The 19,232-nt window shown below is 34.4% G+C and overlaps 2 protein-coding genes across 3 annotated transcripts; one reads left to right on the top strand and one right to left on the bottom strand.

The window, feature by feature from the left end:
- The first annotated feature begins 9,788 nt into the window (after positions 1 to 9,788).
- Positions 9,789 to 11,731, top strand: LOC121732221 (Golgi to ER traffic protein 4 homolog). Its single transcript, XM_042122035.1, has 4 exons — positions 9,789 to 10,012; positions 10,097 to 10,379; positions 10,639 to 10,949; positions 11,168 to 11,731. The coding sequence occupies exons 1-4, from the start codon at positions 9,900 to 9,902 to the stop codon at positions 11,409 to 11,411; spliced, it is 951 nt and encodes a 316-aa protein (XP_041977969.1). The 5' UTR covers positions 9,789 to 9,899; the 3' UTR covers positions 11,412 to 11,731.
- A 746-nt stretch (positions 11,732 to 12,477) lies between these two features.
- LOC121732224 (nudix hydrolase 2-like) lies at positions 12,478 to 14,866 on the bottom strand. Of its 2 annotated transcripts, XM_042122039.1 has the most exons (4): positions 14,512 to 14,866; positions 14,336 to 14,427; positions 14,048 to 14,258; positions 12,478 to 13,250 (listed from the first exon to the last, which is right to left on the bottom strand). In XM_042122039.1, the coding sequence occupies exons 1-4, from the start codon at positions 14,609 to 14,611 to the stop codon at positions 12,880 to 12,882; spliced, it is 774 nt and encodes a 257-aa protein (XP_041977973.1). In that variant the 5' UTR covers positions 14,612 to 14,866; the 3' UTR covers positions 12,478 to 12,879. The 2 variants fall into 2 exon arrangements, with proteins under 2 accessions (XP_041977973.1, XP_041977974.1); XM_042122040.1 differs by lacking the exon at positions 14,336 to 14,427 and having other exon boundaries at positions 14,512 to 14,596.
- Between the last annotated feature and the right edge of the window lie 4,366 nt (positions 14,867 to 19,232).

The following is a 19,232-nucleotide window of genomic DNA, read 5'->3' as shown; positions in this document are numbered from 1 at the left end:
CAATATACATTCTGCAGTGGTAGGTACCGCGCCAGCTGATCACTGCATTATCGGATGCGCGCTGACGCACCCGGCCGATGGCGACCGCTCGCTGGTAGGTAAACAAGATCGACAGCTGATTAAAATAATTGATAACGATAAACTGAACAGCGAACTGCGCGCCATCGACTGGAGTGCGCCCCTTACTATGACTGACCCCAATAGTATTGTCGAATATATATCTGAACAGTTTCGAAACGCATATTTGAAATGTCAACGTACAGTCACTAAAAACTTTAGTAAGCGCTATAATTGTTTATGGGCGAATCAGAGATTAAAAGAAATGTGTCGAAAGCGTGATGAGTATTATGAAATTTGGAAAAAGGATAAATATAACTTTACTAAGAGGCTATGGTATAATTCTTACAGAAATAAAACTAATAAATATGCACAACATCTAAAAAATAATTATATTAAGTCTTCGGTTAGTGTTAATTTTACAAATACCAGGCTAGTTTGGCAAACCATAAACAACTTAAGCGGTAAAGCTTGTAACAGTATTGATAAAACATTATTAAAACATTTTAATTTAGAACCTTTAAAATTAGCTAATAAGTTTAACTCAGAATTTAATGATAGCGTACAAAAGATCTGTAGTTCATGCCCTAAAACTATATTAGACCCACAATCTTATGTGAATAACCCCGATTGTTGTATTAAAATAAAGAAAGCACGCGAGGCTGACGTTAGGTCAATAATCAAACAAATGAACCCTAATAAAAGTCCAGGATATGATAATATACGAACAAAAGATATACAAGTAATTTCTACTCAACTTACCCCGGTAATAACGCATTTAATCAACCGTTGCCTAGACACATGCATTTACCCTGACTTACTCAAAACTGGCACCATCCGACCCATTCATAAAAAGGGTAGACTCGATGATTACAACAACTATCGCCCGATTACAATATTGTCATGTTTAAATAAAATAATAGAAAAATTTCTATGCCAACAAATTAGTAAATTTCTCGAGTTGAATAATATAATAAATCCCAAACAATTCGGCTTTCAAAAGAAAAAAAGTACCACACAGCTGTTAAGTGCAATCACAGACGAAATTAATGAAAACTTAAATAATAAAAAACATATACTAGTTTTATTTATAGATTTCAGCAAGGCGTTCGATGTTTTAAATTACAAGATCTTGTTTAAAAAATTATCACAAGCTGGTTTGCAAGGACCACTCTTAGATCTGTTAAAAAATTATCACATTAACAGATTTTCAAGGGTAAAAATTTCAAATAAAACAAGCGATTCGATACCTTGTAGTAGAGGCACGGCCCAAGGTTCGAATATAGGACCCTTAGAATATCTCTTATATGTAAACGACATGATTAACCTGATGAGAGGTGCCTCGGTATACCAGTTCGCAGACGATACTTGCCTGTTAGCTAGTGGTAACAGTGTTTACGAAGCTCAAATAATCCTGCAACGTTGTTTTACAACGCTGTGTAAGTGGGCACACGACGTCGGTTTGGTAATTAATGCACAAAAAACAAAAGCGATACACATACATTCATCGCATAATAAAAGTAATTGCTATCCTAAAGTCATCGCTCATACCCACAACTGCCTACACGATGAGAACGTAATCAGCTGTGACTGCCCCCACATACAATTTGTTAACCAGCATATGTACATTGGTCTAATTATCGACAGCCGATTCAATTGGCAACAACACAAAGATCATGTTTGCGCTAAATTAAGGTCGATTATGGGTAAAGTAAACATTCTCAAATATAAATTACCTTATAGTACCCTGAGACTAATATACATGGCCCTTGCTGATTCGGTCGTTGGTTACGGTATCAGTAGCTACGGCAGAACATATACGACTTACCTACAGGACATATACGACCTGCAGGTAAGAATCCTTAAGTCAATTGTACCTAAAAATGTAAAGGTTAAGTATAAAAATGATCCAGAGGGTTTGTTTAGGTTTTGCAAGGTCATGAGTATATTTAATAAATTTAAATATTCAATTTTAACTGAGTGTCAAAATAAAGATTTACTTATACAAAAAGTAAGACCGAAAACATTACGCGAAATTACATACAAAGATAAATATTTAACATTTCAATCTAACAATGTATACGGTTCTAGAACATTAAAAAATATGGTACCAGCAACTGTAAACAGCCTGCCATCAAAAATACAAGACATTCACCAACCTAAATTTATTAGGGCTTTAAAGAAGTATTTACTAGCAGGAAATGACTAAAAAAAAAATGAGATTGTGATTTGTGAGATGTATCTTCAAGTATATTATATTATATTTGAAGCTACATCTCATAAAATATGTTTAAAATATGTAATGTTACATAATATTTATATAGTACTTTGATGAGACACGTATACTTGTCCATAGTGGAGTTTTGAGTTTGGCTGGAACAGAAGGTTTCAAGACCTAATATTATTATGTCCTATTCTTGACACCGAAAGTTATATTAAGTTATGTAACAGATAATTACTTAGTAATTTCACAACGTAGTCTCAATTTGTTTTGTTAATTAATTTTGTCATTATGTTTCGTTAAGTACAATTTTGTATCCAAAAAAGCAAATCGTATGTTTTATGCGATACAGTGCCCAGATAAACTGATCCGGTTTATGGCGCACTATTTTATGTTGTAAAAAAACTGTGTTTCTAATAATAAATAAATAATAATAAAAAAAAAAAAAAATTTGAACAATTCTTTCAGTGTTAGATAGTCCATTTATCGAGGAAGGCTATAAGCTATATTTTATCACGCTAAAACTAATAAGAGCGAAGAAATTGAGGAAAATTTGGAAAAAGCGCGGGAAATTTATTGGAGCAATACTACTGGAGCAATTTTTATGTTATTTGGCACACATGAATAATAGACCACGTGAAGGGACATAGGCTATTTTTGCGGAAAATGTACAGTTTCCGTGAAATTTCTGAATTACGCAGGCGAAGCCGCGCGGAACATCTACTTGTTTAATAGCTAATATGATGATAGTATGCTTAGAACACCAACATCAGCTTGCCTGATACTGGAAAATTTATCAATTTCATGAAAAGTTATAAGCTGGAGATTTGATCGGTTCTATAATTCATAGATGAATTCCTGACACTTATTCGAGTTAGAATCAGGGTTGTTTTTAAATTGTACTGATATGTTTTTTATTCATGTTTTTTATAATACGAGTTCATAAGGCGTGTAAACGCAATAAGGTGTTTTACGAGAGTATAATATACGCGAGTTATAAATTTTTAGTATCTCAAATATTCATAAAATTACTTTACGGTCCCACGGATTTCAATTTAATATTTCACAGAGCTATTTAGTCTGCTTATTTATACGTTAAAATATTCTTATTTTGCGAGTCGACTAGAATAAAATATTTGAATAGTTGTCTAGAATATCTAATGTTTGGGGATAGAAATATCTTAACATTTTTATAGTGGTCTCTGCATGATAGTTTATTTAAACTATCGAAGAAAATGATAGATCATTTTGTTCGTTTGTTTTTCTATGTTAAGTATAGAATGTTAAGTATCTGAAATATTTAATAACTTGTAAATTTCCAATATTGTATACCTATAACCTACCTATTTTGATCGTACTTAGAAATATCTAGACGTCGTTAAAATATTATCAAATAAAAATTATTCTTTATTTTTAACGTATAATTTTCTTTCTCTGCGTCGATTACTTTTATTTACGCTATAAAGCTGCGGAAAAATGAAGAAAAATAAGTCGTTAAAAGTCTCAAGAGTTTTTATTGTGCAGCGTTCGTCAGAACCGAACACAAGAACCGGACAGTTTTAATCTTCGTTAATTAGAACAGACGTAAACAAGGATTATTTTGATTAAAAACTTCTTCGTTGTTTTTTCGTAATTAAAAGGACAGTTACGTTAATCAACATAATATAGTATCCTTTAAAGTAACCAAAATATAAAGTTCAAGTTTCTAAATATTTTAATCAAAATAACTATAAATATATAGGAGAAGGTGGTAATGTGCCCCCCCCCCCCCCCCCACTTGGTTTATCAAGCATTATTTAAAAAATATAGGAGTCAGACACCTAAAAATACATTATAAGACTTCTTATTCATTTGTTTAAACATGTCTTATTAGGGAATAAATAAAACTCGTGCAGGATAATCGAAAGTTTTAATTATACTTACTCGTAATCAATCACATTTGGTATTTTGAGATCAAGTGATGGTAATGTGACCCCTCGGGGATGTCACATTAAATGTATTGCATACAAGTGAAACTTAACGAGAAAAATCACAAAATATGTAATAGTCACCTTTGGAGCCTCCACACTCTACATAACCCATTAGTCAAAAATTTGAGACTGTACCCATGGCTCTACAACTATCGAAATAAAATCACACACAATTAAAAGTTTCACCGGTCGCAAGTTTAAACTCGATCAAATGACAATCGAACTTGACAGCCTCTCTTGGATTTGTATGGTGCTAAATTAGTAGCATGCCGCGAGCATCCCGTTCCACCAAAATTATACTGTATAGCGTTATTAAAACATTAAAATATTGAAGGGGGCCAATATATATGCCGGGGCCACATTACCACCTTTTCCCTGTAATCAGTTAGTCTTCAGTAATTATTTGAATCCTTGTAGGTCCTGGTCGTTAGCGGGTCGGAAAGTCGTCACTCTTCGTACAAAATAGATAACAGACGAAGTCGTTCGTCTGAGCATTGCCTTAGTTTTGATTAACAAACGTGAATTATGAAGGTGTTAGTTGCTACAAATGACTGTATTGCCCGACGTCGACGTCGCTTGTTGGCCATCAACAGGGTTATAAATTCATTTACGCCTGAGAAATGGTATAATGTCTAGGCATTAGACCTAGACACTATGTAACGAGTAATGACTAATAGCTGCACTCATAATCAAGAACTTTAATTGAATGAAGAGTTTGATACGTCATAACGTATGAAACTTCCATCAAAATCTTTTTTAAATTCAATTTAAGTAAAATAATTATTATTTAACTCTTATTTAAAGAAGAATTTGATATAAGTTTCAATACGGCTATAAAAGTGTATATAATGGTACCACAATTAATAGAACGAGCCAATTGGTTTTTTTTTTAACGCGGCGACCGAATGAAGAAATTCCGTAGCGAAAATAAACCTAACACCCCTACTCCAACCGGCGTTGCCGCACCGCTGTGCCAATGGGTACAACGTTGCCGTGCATTGGCACGGTGTTTGTGTGCATGCGACTAGACGTATGCAAATTATAATTACATAAATTGATAAAAAATGCTAAGCAACCGCGGCAGTCACCGAGTGCCACACGTATTTTTTATATTATTTTTACAATATAAAGCAATGTACAAATTGAGAATATTTTTCCATGAAATAAATCTTTCAAAATCCATTACCGCTCTTCTTATTTACTTTTTTTTACGTCGAAGTAACCTTTTATTTATTCCCTTAAATCCCGCACGCTCACCGGAATTCATAATTACGGGCTACTCATGTATGGGGGAATTCCCCTCATACGTTTTCAAATATACATTATATATAGACTTTATATTGAATGTGTTTTTACAGCCGAACATGAATTTCTCGAAATCATACAGAATTCTAATAATTAATATTCTCAAAAATTATTGAGGATAACCAAATAAGCATATTGATATATATTTTTGAGCTGTGTAGTGCATTTTAGGGTGTTTATTCTTAAGACGATTAATAGTAATTCGTAATAATAATATCTTTATAATATAGCAATAGTTTTAATGTTATAGCTAAAATTTCAAAGAACTTATTTCTTATAAGGCCTATTTAAAAATTATTAAATCATTATTTTTTTCCTCAAAAAACTATAACTCACCCAAAAAGTTATTAAACTTTCTTGATTTATATTCTAGACGCTCGGTTATCTACGGCGTAGCGCTACGGCGTAGCGGGTGCCTACGACGTAGCAGGGGGTTGAGGGCGTTGCTAATATTTCTACAGTAGATCCTTACTAATAGCCTTACTAATATTATAAGTGTAAAATGTTGTCTGTCTGTCTTTCCTATTCACGTCTTAACGTGAATAAGTTGAATCGATATATGAACGCTGAATCGATTTAAATGTTTGTTACGTTACGTTGATACTTTAAGAGACGGGAAAGGACGTAGGACATTTTTTGTTGTAGAAATCTAAAGTCATTAAGTACAGTCTCCGAAGAAAAATGTACGGTACCCGTACAACGAATTTTGGCGTAACGGAATTGCGGGCGTCATCTAGTACTCCATACTATTTTGAGTTACCAGTTAGCGAGTAATGAGATTGAGTTAACTTTTCAAATGTTCAAAGCACTGCTTTATAGCTTTTAAAACTTTTTTAAGCGCAATAAAGTTTTAACATACTAGTATTTCATATTCCATTTAGAGTCTGAATGGCAAAAATCTAAATAGGCAAACTGGTACAAACTAAATAAAAAAGTTGTTACCTAATTACGTAACTTATACAGACTTTATTTTTAATAAAAAAATCCATGATGGGCATAAAACGAAACTGTCAAATATAGTGAAGAATGTAAAAAATATATCTGTACAAACTTTTTTCTTTATTATGTTTTTTTAATTAAGTGTTTAAGATATTATTTTATGCGCTACCATCTTTTTAAAAGTCCCACGGCTATCGTCGTTTTTCCAATGAGAATATATGGACCATGATACTATACCTAGAAAAAATATCAGTAACTACAATAATTATTATTGTTATTGTTTAGTTAATATATAGTTACTGATATTTTTTACCTTCCTTTGTATAAAAGCATGGTCTTATAACACCATAATACGTTTCCGTGATACGAATCCTAATGATGTGTAAGCTCATTAGTAACAAATGGGAAATAATGTTCTACCGATATATTGTATAATGTATTATACAAAATATCCGTAAATGTAGGTCGCGTAAAAGTTTAGGATCGTTTGGAAAAATGGAAGAGGATTGCGCAGGGGGTGATTTTCAGCTTACTTTGGTTTGGTAACTATTGGTAGATCAGCAGATGGTGACAATATGTTATTGATAATAATTAACACCTCTCGATTCACTAAGAGATAAAAGTGTTGTGCCATCTGTTATATACGGTACATAAAGGCTACGGCTACGGTAAAGGAACCTATACACGAACATTATAATACACATATTTCGTGCAATATATTACACAGTTTCAACTTACACAAACCTAATAACGATTTCGAGGGAAATCAATTTTAAGTGTGAGACTTTATATACGCTGAAAGCGGTTGAAAGCCTAAAAAGTCTGGCAGCCGGCCAGGTCTAGGGTGCAAGTTGGTCGGTATTGGAGTAATGGTCAGTGGAAGCCTTACTCTACAAAAGGTTAAATATAAGATCTGCTTCGTCGAACATGTTAGATCATTTTTGTTCGTAGACTTATTTGATGTATTGTTAGCCAAGGGGTTTTATCTGATGTTTCCCGAGACAGTATTTAGATAAAAATATTATATATACTTACTTAAGATTATTAACCTTACGATAAAAAATATTAACACATAAATTAATAGTTAAATATCACGGTGTGCACGTCTTTGTCTGGCAAAAGAGTTAAAATTTTGGTGTCATTAACGCCTCTAATTACACCGACGCTGCGAACTGCGAATCAGCGGCGAACCGATTTACTGTCTATTCCGCCACACGACAATGCGTTATATTGCATCTCGCTCTATTCCTGTTTTGCATTGGTTTCGCTTTCGCAGATATTTCGCAGTTCGCAGCGTCGGTGGACTAGAGGCGTATGACACCAGTAATTGGGTTTTATTTACGAGCAAATTATCTTCACAGTTTTTCTTCGCTGACTAAACTGTAAGTCATCACCGAAATGTGCCGCAACGGTACATTTTTAGCCTAAAAATGGCCGCCGAGCGGCTCACTATCCTAAAAATTTTAGGATAGTGAGCCGCTCGGCGGCCATCGAGATAGATACCTTGTGAAACCGCCATAGACCACCCGCACTTGGCCGCCACGCCGCCGCGACCTGGCCGCTACTGCTTGGCCGCTAGTGCGCTATTGCCTATTGGCAGGGCCCCCGCTACCATATGTGCAATGTGTGCAATTATGCACATGGGCGCCATCCTCTAGGGGCGCCAAATCACCATCTTTACGGACGCCAAAACCAAGGACCCAAAAAATTTGCCTGAAAGGGGCGTCAAAATCCTTTTTTGCACTCAGGCCAGTAGCCCTTACGGGGGCCCTACCTATTGGGCTTATAATAAGATAAAATATCTTGAATAAGCTGACTCAACTTACTCAAGAGACCTCGGGTCTACCAAAATTTATGACAAATTTTGGTTCTTAGTTTTTCTGCGGAACTTATTCGGTGGTGCGGACTCGACGAGCATCACCGCGCTGCGCAGCGCAAGTCCATGAACATCAATAATTATTGTGTAACTTGTTTTTGTACTTATACCCCCTTACTAATAAAATATTTACACAGCTAACATCATTGCAGCTAACTATAATATTACAAACTGGCATACCGCATAGGTATTGGAAACTTCACATGACAGACCAAGACAATGGACGTTATCCATTCCCAACTTTATCTTTATTGGTAGTACCTATAATAAAGCTGAAGAGTTTGTTTGAACTGTGTTCGGTATTCCTTATTCAGAGGTTCGATAAGTCAATTTATCGAAAATAGCTTTATAGGCTGTATTAAACTCGTAACATCACGCAGCACGCTGTGACCAATAGAAGCGAGGAAAAGAATAACCAAAATGTAGAAATTAAGCGGGTAAACGAGCAAACGGGCCAGGTGACCCGTTTGCTCGTTCACCCCCTTATTTTCTGTTGTTTTACGGTAGTTGCTTTCCATCCATCACTCATCAGGCGATGGAAAGCAACTACCGTGATCGCCCATAGACACTCGCAACATTAAAAGAGCTGCAGGTGCGTTGCCTGCCTTTTTAAAAGTGGGAGTGGTGGGAATCATAAAGTTAATATACCTAGCGGCAAAATATCATAGCCTAGCCGCTAGGCCCTAGCGGAATAGAGAAACAAAGGCCTGATCAAGTGAGATGTCACTATCAGTTATGCCGCGGCCGCGTGCTTCGTGCTTAAAACCATACTATTGGACGATCTGCGTGTATCGTCCAATGGTATCATCTCATAGCACGAAGCTTCGTACGATAGACGCATGTGCGGTCGCGGCATTATAGTGTAAACAGTCATGACTACAGCTCGACAAGGCTTTAAATGAACGTGTCGAGAAAAGGGACTACGGTAACCTCAGAACAGGAAAATAAGACGGTAACGCTTCTATTACGGTCTATACAAAAACTCATAAACCTATAATACGACAGTATATATTAAGTCTATGCAAAAACTTCATTTTTGACAGTTCTCCTTTACCAGCAAGCAGCGCCCTGTCCACATCCATTATGAGCCTTGGAGCACTATAGTGATTGGACAGTACTAGTCATTGGACAGAGCACAAAATGACAAAAACACTATATTTATTACGGTTGCTTTAAAAACTACCTATTTTTATTTAAAATCAGGCGTTCCATTACTTTAAAACAGGCAGTTTTAAAAGCAAACTTTATAATATAATAATATATTGTATTTTTGTGCTTTGTCCAATGAATGGTACTGTCCAATCACTAGTCGTCTACAGAAACTTATAAAACTGGCAATACTTGCTTTTGAATGTCAAAAAAAAATCGCCGTCATCACCTCGAAAGTGGAATCTACATTTCGCAAGAAGAAGAAGAAAATAAAAAAAAATAGGAATTTGGAAACGCAAATCCTAGTGTATAAAATATTATTTTTATCTTGTTAAAAGAAAGCATTCATCACAATTGAGTGATTTTAGTTATTAATTTAGAAATGGCTACGCGTGGTGAAAGAGGGGTTTCGAGAGTAAGAGATAAATTAGAAGCATCTGTGAACTCTGGTCAATACTATGAAGCACATCAGATGTATCGAACTTTGTATTTTAGGTAATATTTGCTGTTAATTTACATAATACTGTGTATTGGTATAATATTGCTTCGTGTTTAATCAAATTTATTGTTTATTTCCAGGTATTTAGGTTTAAACAAATATCCTGACCTCTTGGACTTACTATACAATGGTGCGACACTGCTGCTTCAACGTGATCAACAGGGCAGCGGTGCTGACCTGGCTGTACTACTTATCGACGTGTTAAATAAATCCGAAACCAAGCCCTGCCCAGAGTGGATTGAAAAGATTGCAAAGTTGTTTGAAATCATGAGTCCCAGTATACCAGAGAGAGAGGCTTTTCTCGCTTTGTCAGTAAAATGGTCAATGGATAGCAATAGAAAAGGACACCCACTACTTCACAAGGTAGTTATTTAGTAGTGTTTTATATATTACTTATAATAATATTTTGTGATTATCACACTGATAAGATATTTGGGTCAACTATAATAAGTCCAACAGTTGCATAGGAGTCTCCTACTCCATTCCAATTTAGTTTTCTCTTAAATTTTTAAGACCATCATTCAAATTCTTGCCTCTTTACAGACTTGCCTTAGCCAAAGAAAATCTAAATGAGAATATTATTTCTATTTTTTTTTATAACAATGTTTTGTTTCTAATCCAGAAAATAGCTGAAATATATTGGAAGGAAAAGAAATTTTCTGCTGCGCACAGACATTTCTTACATTCGAGTGATGGTGCAACTTACGCCACCATGTTAATAGAACTGCACACAACACAGGGACTTAAGTCAGAAATTGATCTGTTCATAACTCAGGCTGTTCTACAATGCCTGTGCTTGCGGAACATTCAGATGGCCACAGATGCATTCAATAAGTATACTGCCTCACATCCTACAATAAAAAATGACAAAGGACCTCCATATCTATTTCCTCTGCTTAACTTCTTATGGTTCCTTCTGAAAGCAATAGAACAGTAAGTATTTTTTAAATTATTATTATTTTAGGTTCATCGCTTTAATAATTGTGACTTGTGGAAGTATTCTTTTCAAAGAAAATGATAGTGTAGATAGATAAGATACATAAAGATAAAAGACAGCACAGACTTATTTTGTTAGTATGAATCACATTTTCAAAACATTATATTGATTGAGGTAAAGAAGATATTAATATTGTAATTATTACTTGTTTCAGGAAACATACTGTTCAATTTAAAATATTGAGGAACTGTTATGCAATAAGTATCAAGAGAGATCCAAATTATTCTGTGTACTTGGACACAATTGGCCGCATCTGGTTCGGAATTGAAATACCTCAAGGAAATAAAAACTCAAACTCGCTGTTAGGAGGACTTCTCAACTCTCTGATTGGAAATCTTGATACTTCTGACGATGAAGACACTGTCGAACATCGCTCCACAGCACCTGAATTGGATTAATAGTTTTCAAGTGTGCTATACAAAAAGTAACATATCAGCGAAAGCTGTTGTGGTTGGTTTGGGGTGACTAGCTTAGTGATAAAGTTGTCCTAATATTAAGTCAAGGCGATATTAACCATCTTCCTCCTTTTGTAGATAAAAATACTAATACAGGCTATATTACACTTAACATTTAAAATGCTATCACTAAAGAGAGTCACCTGAATCATTTGGTCTTAACTATAAATGGAATGATGTACATTTACCTTATTTGTAAAAATGCATAACTTTACTTAAATGGTAACAATAAAAGTAAACAACATATTCGATAATAGAAACTTTTACTGCAAACATTTGTTTAATGTTATTGTCAAGTTTCAAAGTAACATGTAAAATATTAATTGAAAGTTTTTAGTATACACTTGGGAGAAAATATTAGAAAAAAAAGAACTACAACAAGCGGACACTAAAGTTTTAGTAGGTATCATATTATGTGTCTTTGTGTATAACAGCAATAGTTGTGTGATATTATAGATAACCAGTTTAAGCCACTATGTTTAGGTATTTTTATAATCATCATAATAATTCTATTGATGTGCAATTTTACTTTCCCAATTACATATTTAAGCTTTTTAATACTTTTTACATGATATTGTGTATGATCACCACAATCACTGGAAACAGCAATGAATAATAATACCTCGATTGCGGGAATTGCAGACACAATAGATATTCAATTGTTATGCGACAGCCGGGTGCCGCTTAGGGATTGGTGGGTAAAATATGTAATTTATTTTAAATGTAGTTGATTTTAAACTGCTTCATAATCTAGTCTCAAGTCTAGAGTTTCAACAGGAGAATAATGGAAAGTTTGCACATTAATTGTCGTTATCAATTTATGACTTTAAACCTATTCATTAATTATTATTATAAAACTGACTGTCTTGTGTTTTTTTAAAACAATGCTTGCTTAACAATCAAATCATTGAATATAATTTTTAATGTGACATCACATTGCAAGATGAATTATACCTGTTTCTTTTAATTTTACCTACTCATAATACCTAGAATGAAGTAAAGATTTTTCTGTATATTTATTTTATTTATTGACATTAAGATACATGTCATACACATCTTAAAATATAAATGTTTTCTTGTTATACTCCTTTATTTTCGCCATGTCTGTATTTCTATCCCTCTGAATCATTTTGTACTTCAGCCAATATTCTCAATTGTCTATATAAATTATAGTGACTTAATAATATAGCTATTCATTATCTACCAAACTACAACCTTCTAACAAATTGATTTCACTACTGCAGCTATCCTCTCCTACATGGGTAGGTCTTCCATAGCCACCACCTCTATTTGACTAGCACTATTTGCATAATTATAGTTTGTATGGCAATAAGTTCTATGTACTTATTAAAATATTATGTTTCAACCAATCCTCATTTATTTACACAAGATCATAGCATTGAATTGATATCTACAAATCTTCTATAACAAGAGAAGTGATATCTCTCGACCATGTCGCAAATTTTAAATTAGACTTGTTCAAGTTCAACTTCATTTTTCTTTCTTTCAAGTCTAAAGCTTGTCTAACAATAAACCGGTTGTATTCGTGCACATGGGGATGATTTAAGTACTCTTCTACACTCATCCACTTGCAATCTCTGATTTCTATGTCAGATTTTGTGATGTTATGAGATTTGCCTTTTAACATCACAACAATATAAACATCAGAATTTCCAAAAGCCATTTTATGAGTGTGCCTCAGGGTAACTAGAGATTCAAATTCACTATCTACGCCTGTTTCTTCTTTGACTTCTCTCATAGCTGCATCCTTAATATCCTCACCTTTAAACAAAACAGGCAATAAGTAACAAATATTAATATTTTATATGCTTCTGCATTACTTTTAAACAGTAGCGGCGTTAGGGGGGGGGGTGACGCTGGGCAACCGCCCAGGGCGCCAGATAAACGGGCGCCGAACGCAAACAAAAGGGGTGCCACCTTTTTTAGCACTACCAGCAACCTGGGCGCCGAATAAATCTCGCTTAGGGTGCTGGTAGTGCTAAAACCGGCCCTGCTTTTAAAAGATTACCTTGTTAGCTCCGAAGCTAACACAAGGCTCCTGTCTTGTTCATATAATATGAAGGCTCCACTGCAATAATGATGAATGTCCTCATGTTTTTTTTTAATTTATTTATTTAACTCAGGCATCTTGGCCCATATTGTAAATACCTTATAGACTAACTAAGTAAGTTGTTAGTTTTAAGATAATTGGGTTTTTAAATTAATAACGGTATAACGAAACAAAACGGTAAAGATTATTTTAAAGGAACGGCTGTGATATTGAGCGTTTTAGCCATGATGCCGAAATATAAAAAACATATTTATCACGGAACTATAAGCGATATTGCTAATTTTGTAAATACATTTTAAAGATATTATTTCAAGTGACTGAATGGCATTAATCGTTAAGATTTTAATTTTTTTGGACGTTCATCATTATTGCAGTGGACCCTTCATATGAGAAAAAAACTAAAAAAATTGTAATCATAAGTATCAGTAAACTAGATTAGAAAAAGTAGGTCTTGTCAGATTACATGATTTGAAAAAAAAAACATTAGAATAGTAACAGCAAATTATACCTCTTTCAACATATCCACCAGGGAGTTTCCAGTGCGGGTAGTCAATATGTTGCTCCGATACAACTAGGATTTCATTGTTCTCATTAAAAACAAGGCCACCTACACCGAGGTTTGTGTGGCAAGCTGGAGGTAGATTTGGTGACCGATCTGTAGGCAACCATTTGTACATCATAACAAATGTATCCCTAGAGTGATGAAAATTGAATCCCTCCTAAAAAGAAAGTAACAAATATAAATGTTTTGTTAAAAATATTGTACAAGTGATGTCAGCAAGGATTAGATAATTACATTTGCAAGTAGAGGTACCAAGACAGCATCCTTAATGTGTACTTTGAACCATATGCACCTCTTATTTTCATGTGTCCATTTAGATAAGGAACCTAAAATTAAAAATACATGTTATCAGCATTTAGAAGTTTGTTTATCATAATTCCTAAGCATTTCAATAGAATTTTCTGTCTTACTTTTGAGGCGATTCTTAAAGTCTTGTGGATCACATGGCTCATCATCAGAGGTAACTGTTACTCCATTATATTTATCGATAACTCCTTGAAAGAGTTCCATTGTTAAGGTTTTACGACCAATACTTAGCAATCCACAATACTACTTTTACGCAATGATTTTACAGAACACGATGACGCTTTTCAAACGTAAGTACTATTGTAATATGTCAAGGTTGCTGATTATAATAAAAATTATCTTCTCATTGCAGATAAGTAGTAAGCAAGTAATAAATATTATTTCAAATTTTACATAGCTGATTTAGATGCGGTTTTCAACTCTTGTTTTCAAAGTAATAGATATTATAATTTCAATTTAAACTCGTTCAGGTTTTAGATTTTTATAATTTGCAATAAATTAATATGGTAAATACATAAAACATTTTGAATTGATGAATTTAAAACTAAAAACAAGAAAATATACATTTCAGTTGACATTGACAGTTGACAGCCGATAACAATCTAGGCTTGTCGAATAAATATCGATATATCGATATTTTCAATTTGATATATCGATATTTTTGGGCGATATATTTTGTTACGATATATCGATATCAAATATCCAATATCGAAATTGTATCAAAAACGATATTTTCTGCTGCAATTTGGGCCAGACGTCTTCTTAATGGGTCCACTTCTGTCAAAGCAACAAAAAATTTGTCTTCTCATAGGCTTAGCCGTTGGCTCAATAAAATCAAAATAAATAAAAGGCGAAAAAGATGGTTGAAAGAATTTTTGCTCCACGAAAAATTATGAATTATAAACGAATGGATTCCAGATCGTATATCATAATATATATTGACTTTAATACAGATTTAGCAGTTCCCACTACAGATAAAAGGTTGAAACCATCTGGCAACACTGATTTAGTCAGTCAGAAGCCACACTTTTTCCGATTTAGTACACTAATTAGGATCCTAGCTTTCTAAATGTTATTCCACTTGACTAAATTTAGTTACTAAATCATTTAGACGTCTATATTTAGCCAAACGGAATAACAACTTTAGAAAAAAGGGATGACACTACGATGTTACCACTTTTAAATTTCTTTACTTTTTGACGGACTATAAATTAATTTAAAAAAACGCAAATTGGTCGAAAAATTTGACCGATATATCGATATTTTTTTTGCGATATATCGAGACCGATATTGATATTTTTTTAAATATCGATGTATCGATATATCGATATTTTCTTTCATTTTCGACATCCCTATAACAATCGGCAACGGGAAATCACCAGATAATACATTGGATACATCATATTAATTAGGTAACAATGAATATTTATTTAAGGGGCCCATTCACGGCAGGCCGCCTTGCCGTCCGCTGGCTTTAAATATAATATGCAGGATAGTGAATGATGTCGCAGGCCTGCATGGCCGGCCGGCAACGACACATTTCACTATCCTGTCACAGTATAGCAATATGACATATCCCTACAGTAGTGAAACGAATGTACTTGCGCAGAGCAACGGAAGGGTACCCGCGGGGAAGCGGGCGGCGTGGGCCTGCGTATACAAACTCGGGGAGTTTGTATACCTGCGCGCACAGGGGTGACGTTGGCGCGTTGTCTACGAATTTTGTGTTGTAAAACGATAACTTATCTTATAAACAATGGGATATTATAATAAATGTTCAGTGTACGGATGTAAATCTGATTCAAAAACAAAAAGGATTTAAATTTTCATAAATATCGGCTCACAGTTTACACTAATATTGTGTTGGCCTTGGCGGCATTTATTTGCATCTCTGTTTTATTGTTTACGTTGTAAGAAGTGTAACAAGGAGAGAAACAATATAGAATAAATTAAAAATCTGTCAAATACCCTGTTACATACTAATTAGTAACTACCTAGCCACACACACCAAGTTTAACATAATATCCCACCAAAACATACAATGTAAAAGGAGCCAAGCAAAATATTACATAGCTTTAATACTTCTGTCGTAAAAAGTTTTCAGATCACATTCAAGCAAAGCCTTCAAGTTATTTTGTAATTTAAATCAACATTCAGTAAATGTATCAATAGATTTCTTGTTTTAGTATGTAACGACGCATGTGGCCGATGGTACCCAATAAATGCAATTAGTCGCTGATTATTTCTCTACTGATCATTGCCAAGCCACTATAATAATTATAAGATAAAGAAATCTATTGATACATTTACTGAATGTTGATTTAAATTACAAAATAACTTGAAGGCTTGGCTTGAATGTGATCTGAAAACTTTTTACGACAGAAGTATTACAGCTATGCAATATTTTGCTTGGCTCTTTTTACATTGTATGTTTTGGTGGGATTTCATTTCTTTTTTGAAGGTTTTTTTTTTCTTTTCTGGACCGGGACACGAGACCCTATTATTAATAAGTCTTCGCTGTCTGTCCGTCGGCCATCCGTATGTCACCAGGCTGGATCTCGAGAGCCGCAATAGCTAGATAGTTGCAATTTTCACAAATTATGTATTTCTGGTGTCGTTATAAAAGCTAATAGTCCAATTAAAATAAAATAAATTATTATTTGGGGGCCTCATACAACAAACACGATTTTTTCCATTTTTTGCTCTATATCCATAATGGTAACGGTAAGATTTTTGAAAATTTTAGAAAATACTTAACTGTGTTTAAACTTTAATAATTAATAATAAAAATTAAATAAACTTATTATTTAAAGGGGGCTCCCATACAAATTTACGGTACGGAACCCTATGTACGCCAGTCCGACTCGCACTTGGCCGTTTTCATAATTTTTCCTTTCATCTATACATATAATAAAACTGTAGAAATGACAATTCTGTACATTAAACATATCCAAAAAATAATAAGCGGGGGCTGTTACTACATCGCTATAGAAGCCAAAACTGTGGTTAGTTTTTTGTCTGTCTGTCTGTCTGTATGTTTGTTCCAGCATCACACGAAAACTACTGATCCGATTTGAATGCGGTTTTCGCAGATATATTTGTCTTCTTCCAACTTAACATCTGGTGTACAAAATTTTTTCCCCCCACCTCTCTAAGGGGTCAAAAGAGGGGGTAAGATTTTGTACCAAACTTTTTTCTTTAACACGAAAACTACTGATCCGATTTGAATACGGTTTTCGCAGATATATTTATCTTCTTCCAACTTAACATTTGGTGTATAAATTTTTCCCCCCTCACCCCTCTAAGGGGACCAAAGAGGGGGTCAAATTTTGTATCAAACTTTTTTCTTCAATAGACTAACTTCATAATATTATTAACTGTATTTTCCAATTTAACATCTGGTGTATAAAATTTTTCCCCCACCCCTTTATGGGGGCCGAAGAGGGGGTCAGATATTGTATCAAACTTTTTTCTTTAATAAAGTTATGATGAAAACATGAAAACTACTGATCTATACTGAATACTGAATATGGTTTTCGCAGATATATTTGTCTTCTTCCAACTTCATATCTGGTGTATAAAATCCCCCCCCCCCTCAAAGGGGACTAAAGAGGGGGCAGATTTTGTATCAAACTTTTTTCTTTAATAAAGTAACATCATATTATAAACGGTATTTTCTGTAAAAAAATTTCCCCTCACCCCTCTAAGGGGACAAAGGAGGGGGCAAGATTTTGTATAAAACTTTTTTCTTTAACACGAAAACTACTTTTAATTCTCTTTCTTTAGGATCTTCTAAGTTATTTATTAAAAGTGAAATTAATCTAACCAAAACTAAACATGCAGAGTTTGCGTGTCGTTTGATTAATATGCGGGAGGCTTTGCCCCTGCCCTTACTTGGGGGGGCTGCGCCTCCCCAAACCCCCCTCCCCCCCCCCCCCCTCCTGGTAATTTTGCAAAGCAAAATGGTGTTGCGTCGTTAGTGTTGAGTTTTAATTCTCTTTCTTTAGGATCAAACTAAGTTATTTATTAAAAGTGAAATTATTCTAAGCTAAACTAAAGATACAGTTTTCGAGTGTCATTGGATTAATATGCGGGGATCTTTGCCCCCGGCCTTACTTGGCTGCGCCCCGCCAAACCCCCCCCCCCCACCTGGTAATGTTGCCAAGCAAAAACATGTTGCGTCGTTAGTGTTGAGTTTTAATTCTTATTCCTTAGGAACAAACTAAGTTATTAATTAATAGTGAAACATGTGAAACATACAGATTTCGAGTGTCATTTGATTAATATGAGGGAGGCTTTGCCTGGATATGGACAGACGGACAGGCTGGTATTATATCTTTGTAATCGGGTTCCGTTTTTTACCATTTGAGTAAGGGACCATAAAAAGGAGAGAATTATATAATCCATTTCTGTTATTATACTATGCTAACGCCTACGAAGTCGCGGGAAACAGCTATCCATACTAATATTATAAATGCGGAAGTGTATTTGTTTGTTTGTCCTTTCTTCGCAGCCTAACTTTTGACAGCCTAACTTTTGGCATCGACTTAGTTGAAAGGATGGAGAGTAACATAGGCTACTTTTGGTCTTGGAAAAACATCATGTTTCTAAAGGAGATTTGCAAGAATATTCGTATTGTACACGATTTTCGAATTCCACGCGAGCGAAGCCGCGGGCAAAAGCTAGTTGTGAATAAAGATCTACCCGGGTACCAAATTTCAAGGTTCTAAGTCTGCTAGATGTACCTTAGAATTTTGATGATCTGTCAGTCAGTGAGTGACAAAATGTAGTAACTTTGACCATCTGTAACTATTAAACTGTTTAT

The sequence above is a fragment of the Aricia agestis genome, chromosome 12 (assembly GCF_905147365.1).
Source record: "Aricia agestis chromosome 12, ilAriAges1.1, whole genome shotgun sequence".
Taxonomy (NCBI): domain Eukaryota; kingdom Metazoa; phylum Arthropoda; class Insecta; order Lepidoptera; family Lycaenidae; genus Aricia; species Aricia agestis.
The sequence above is the reverse complement of the archived record's forward strand: the minus strand, read 5'-3'. Positions and strand labels throughout refer to the sequence as shown.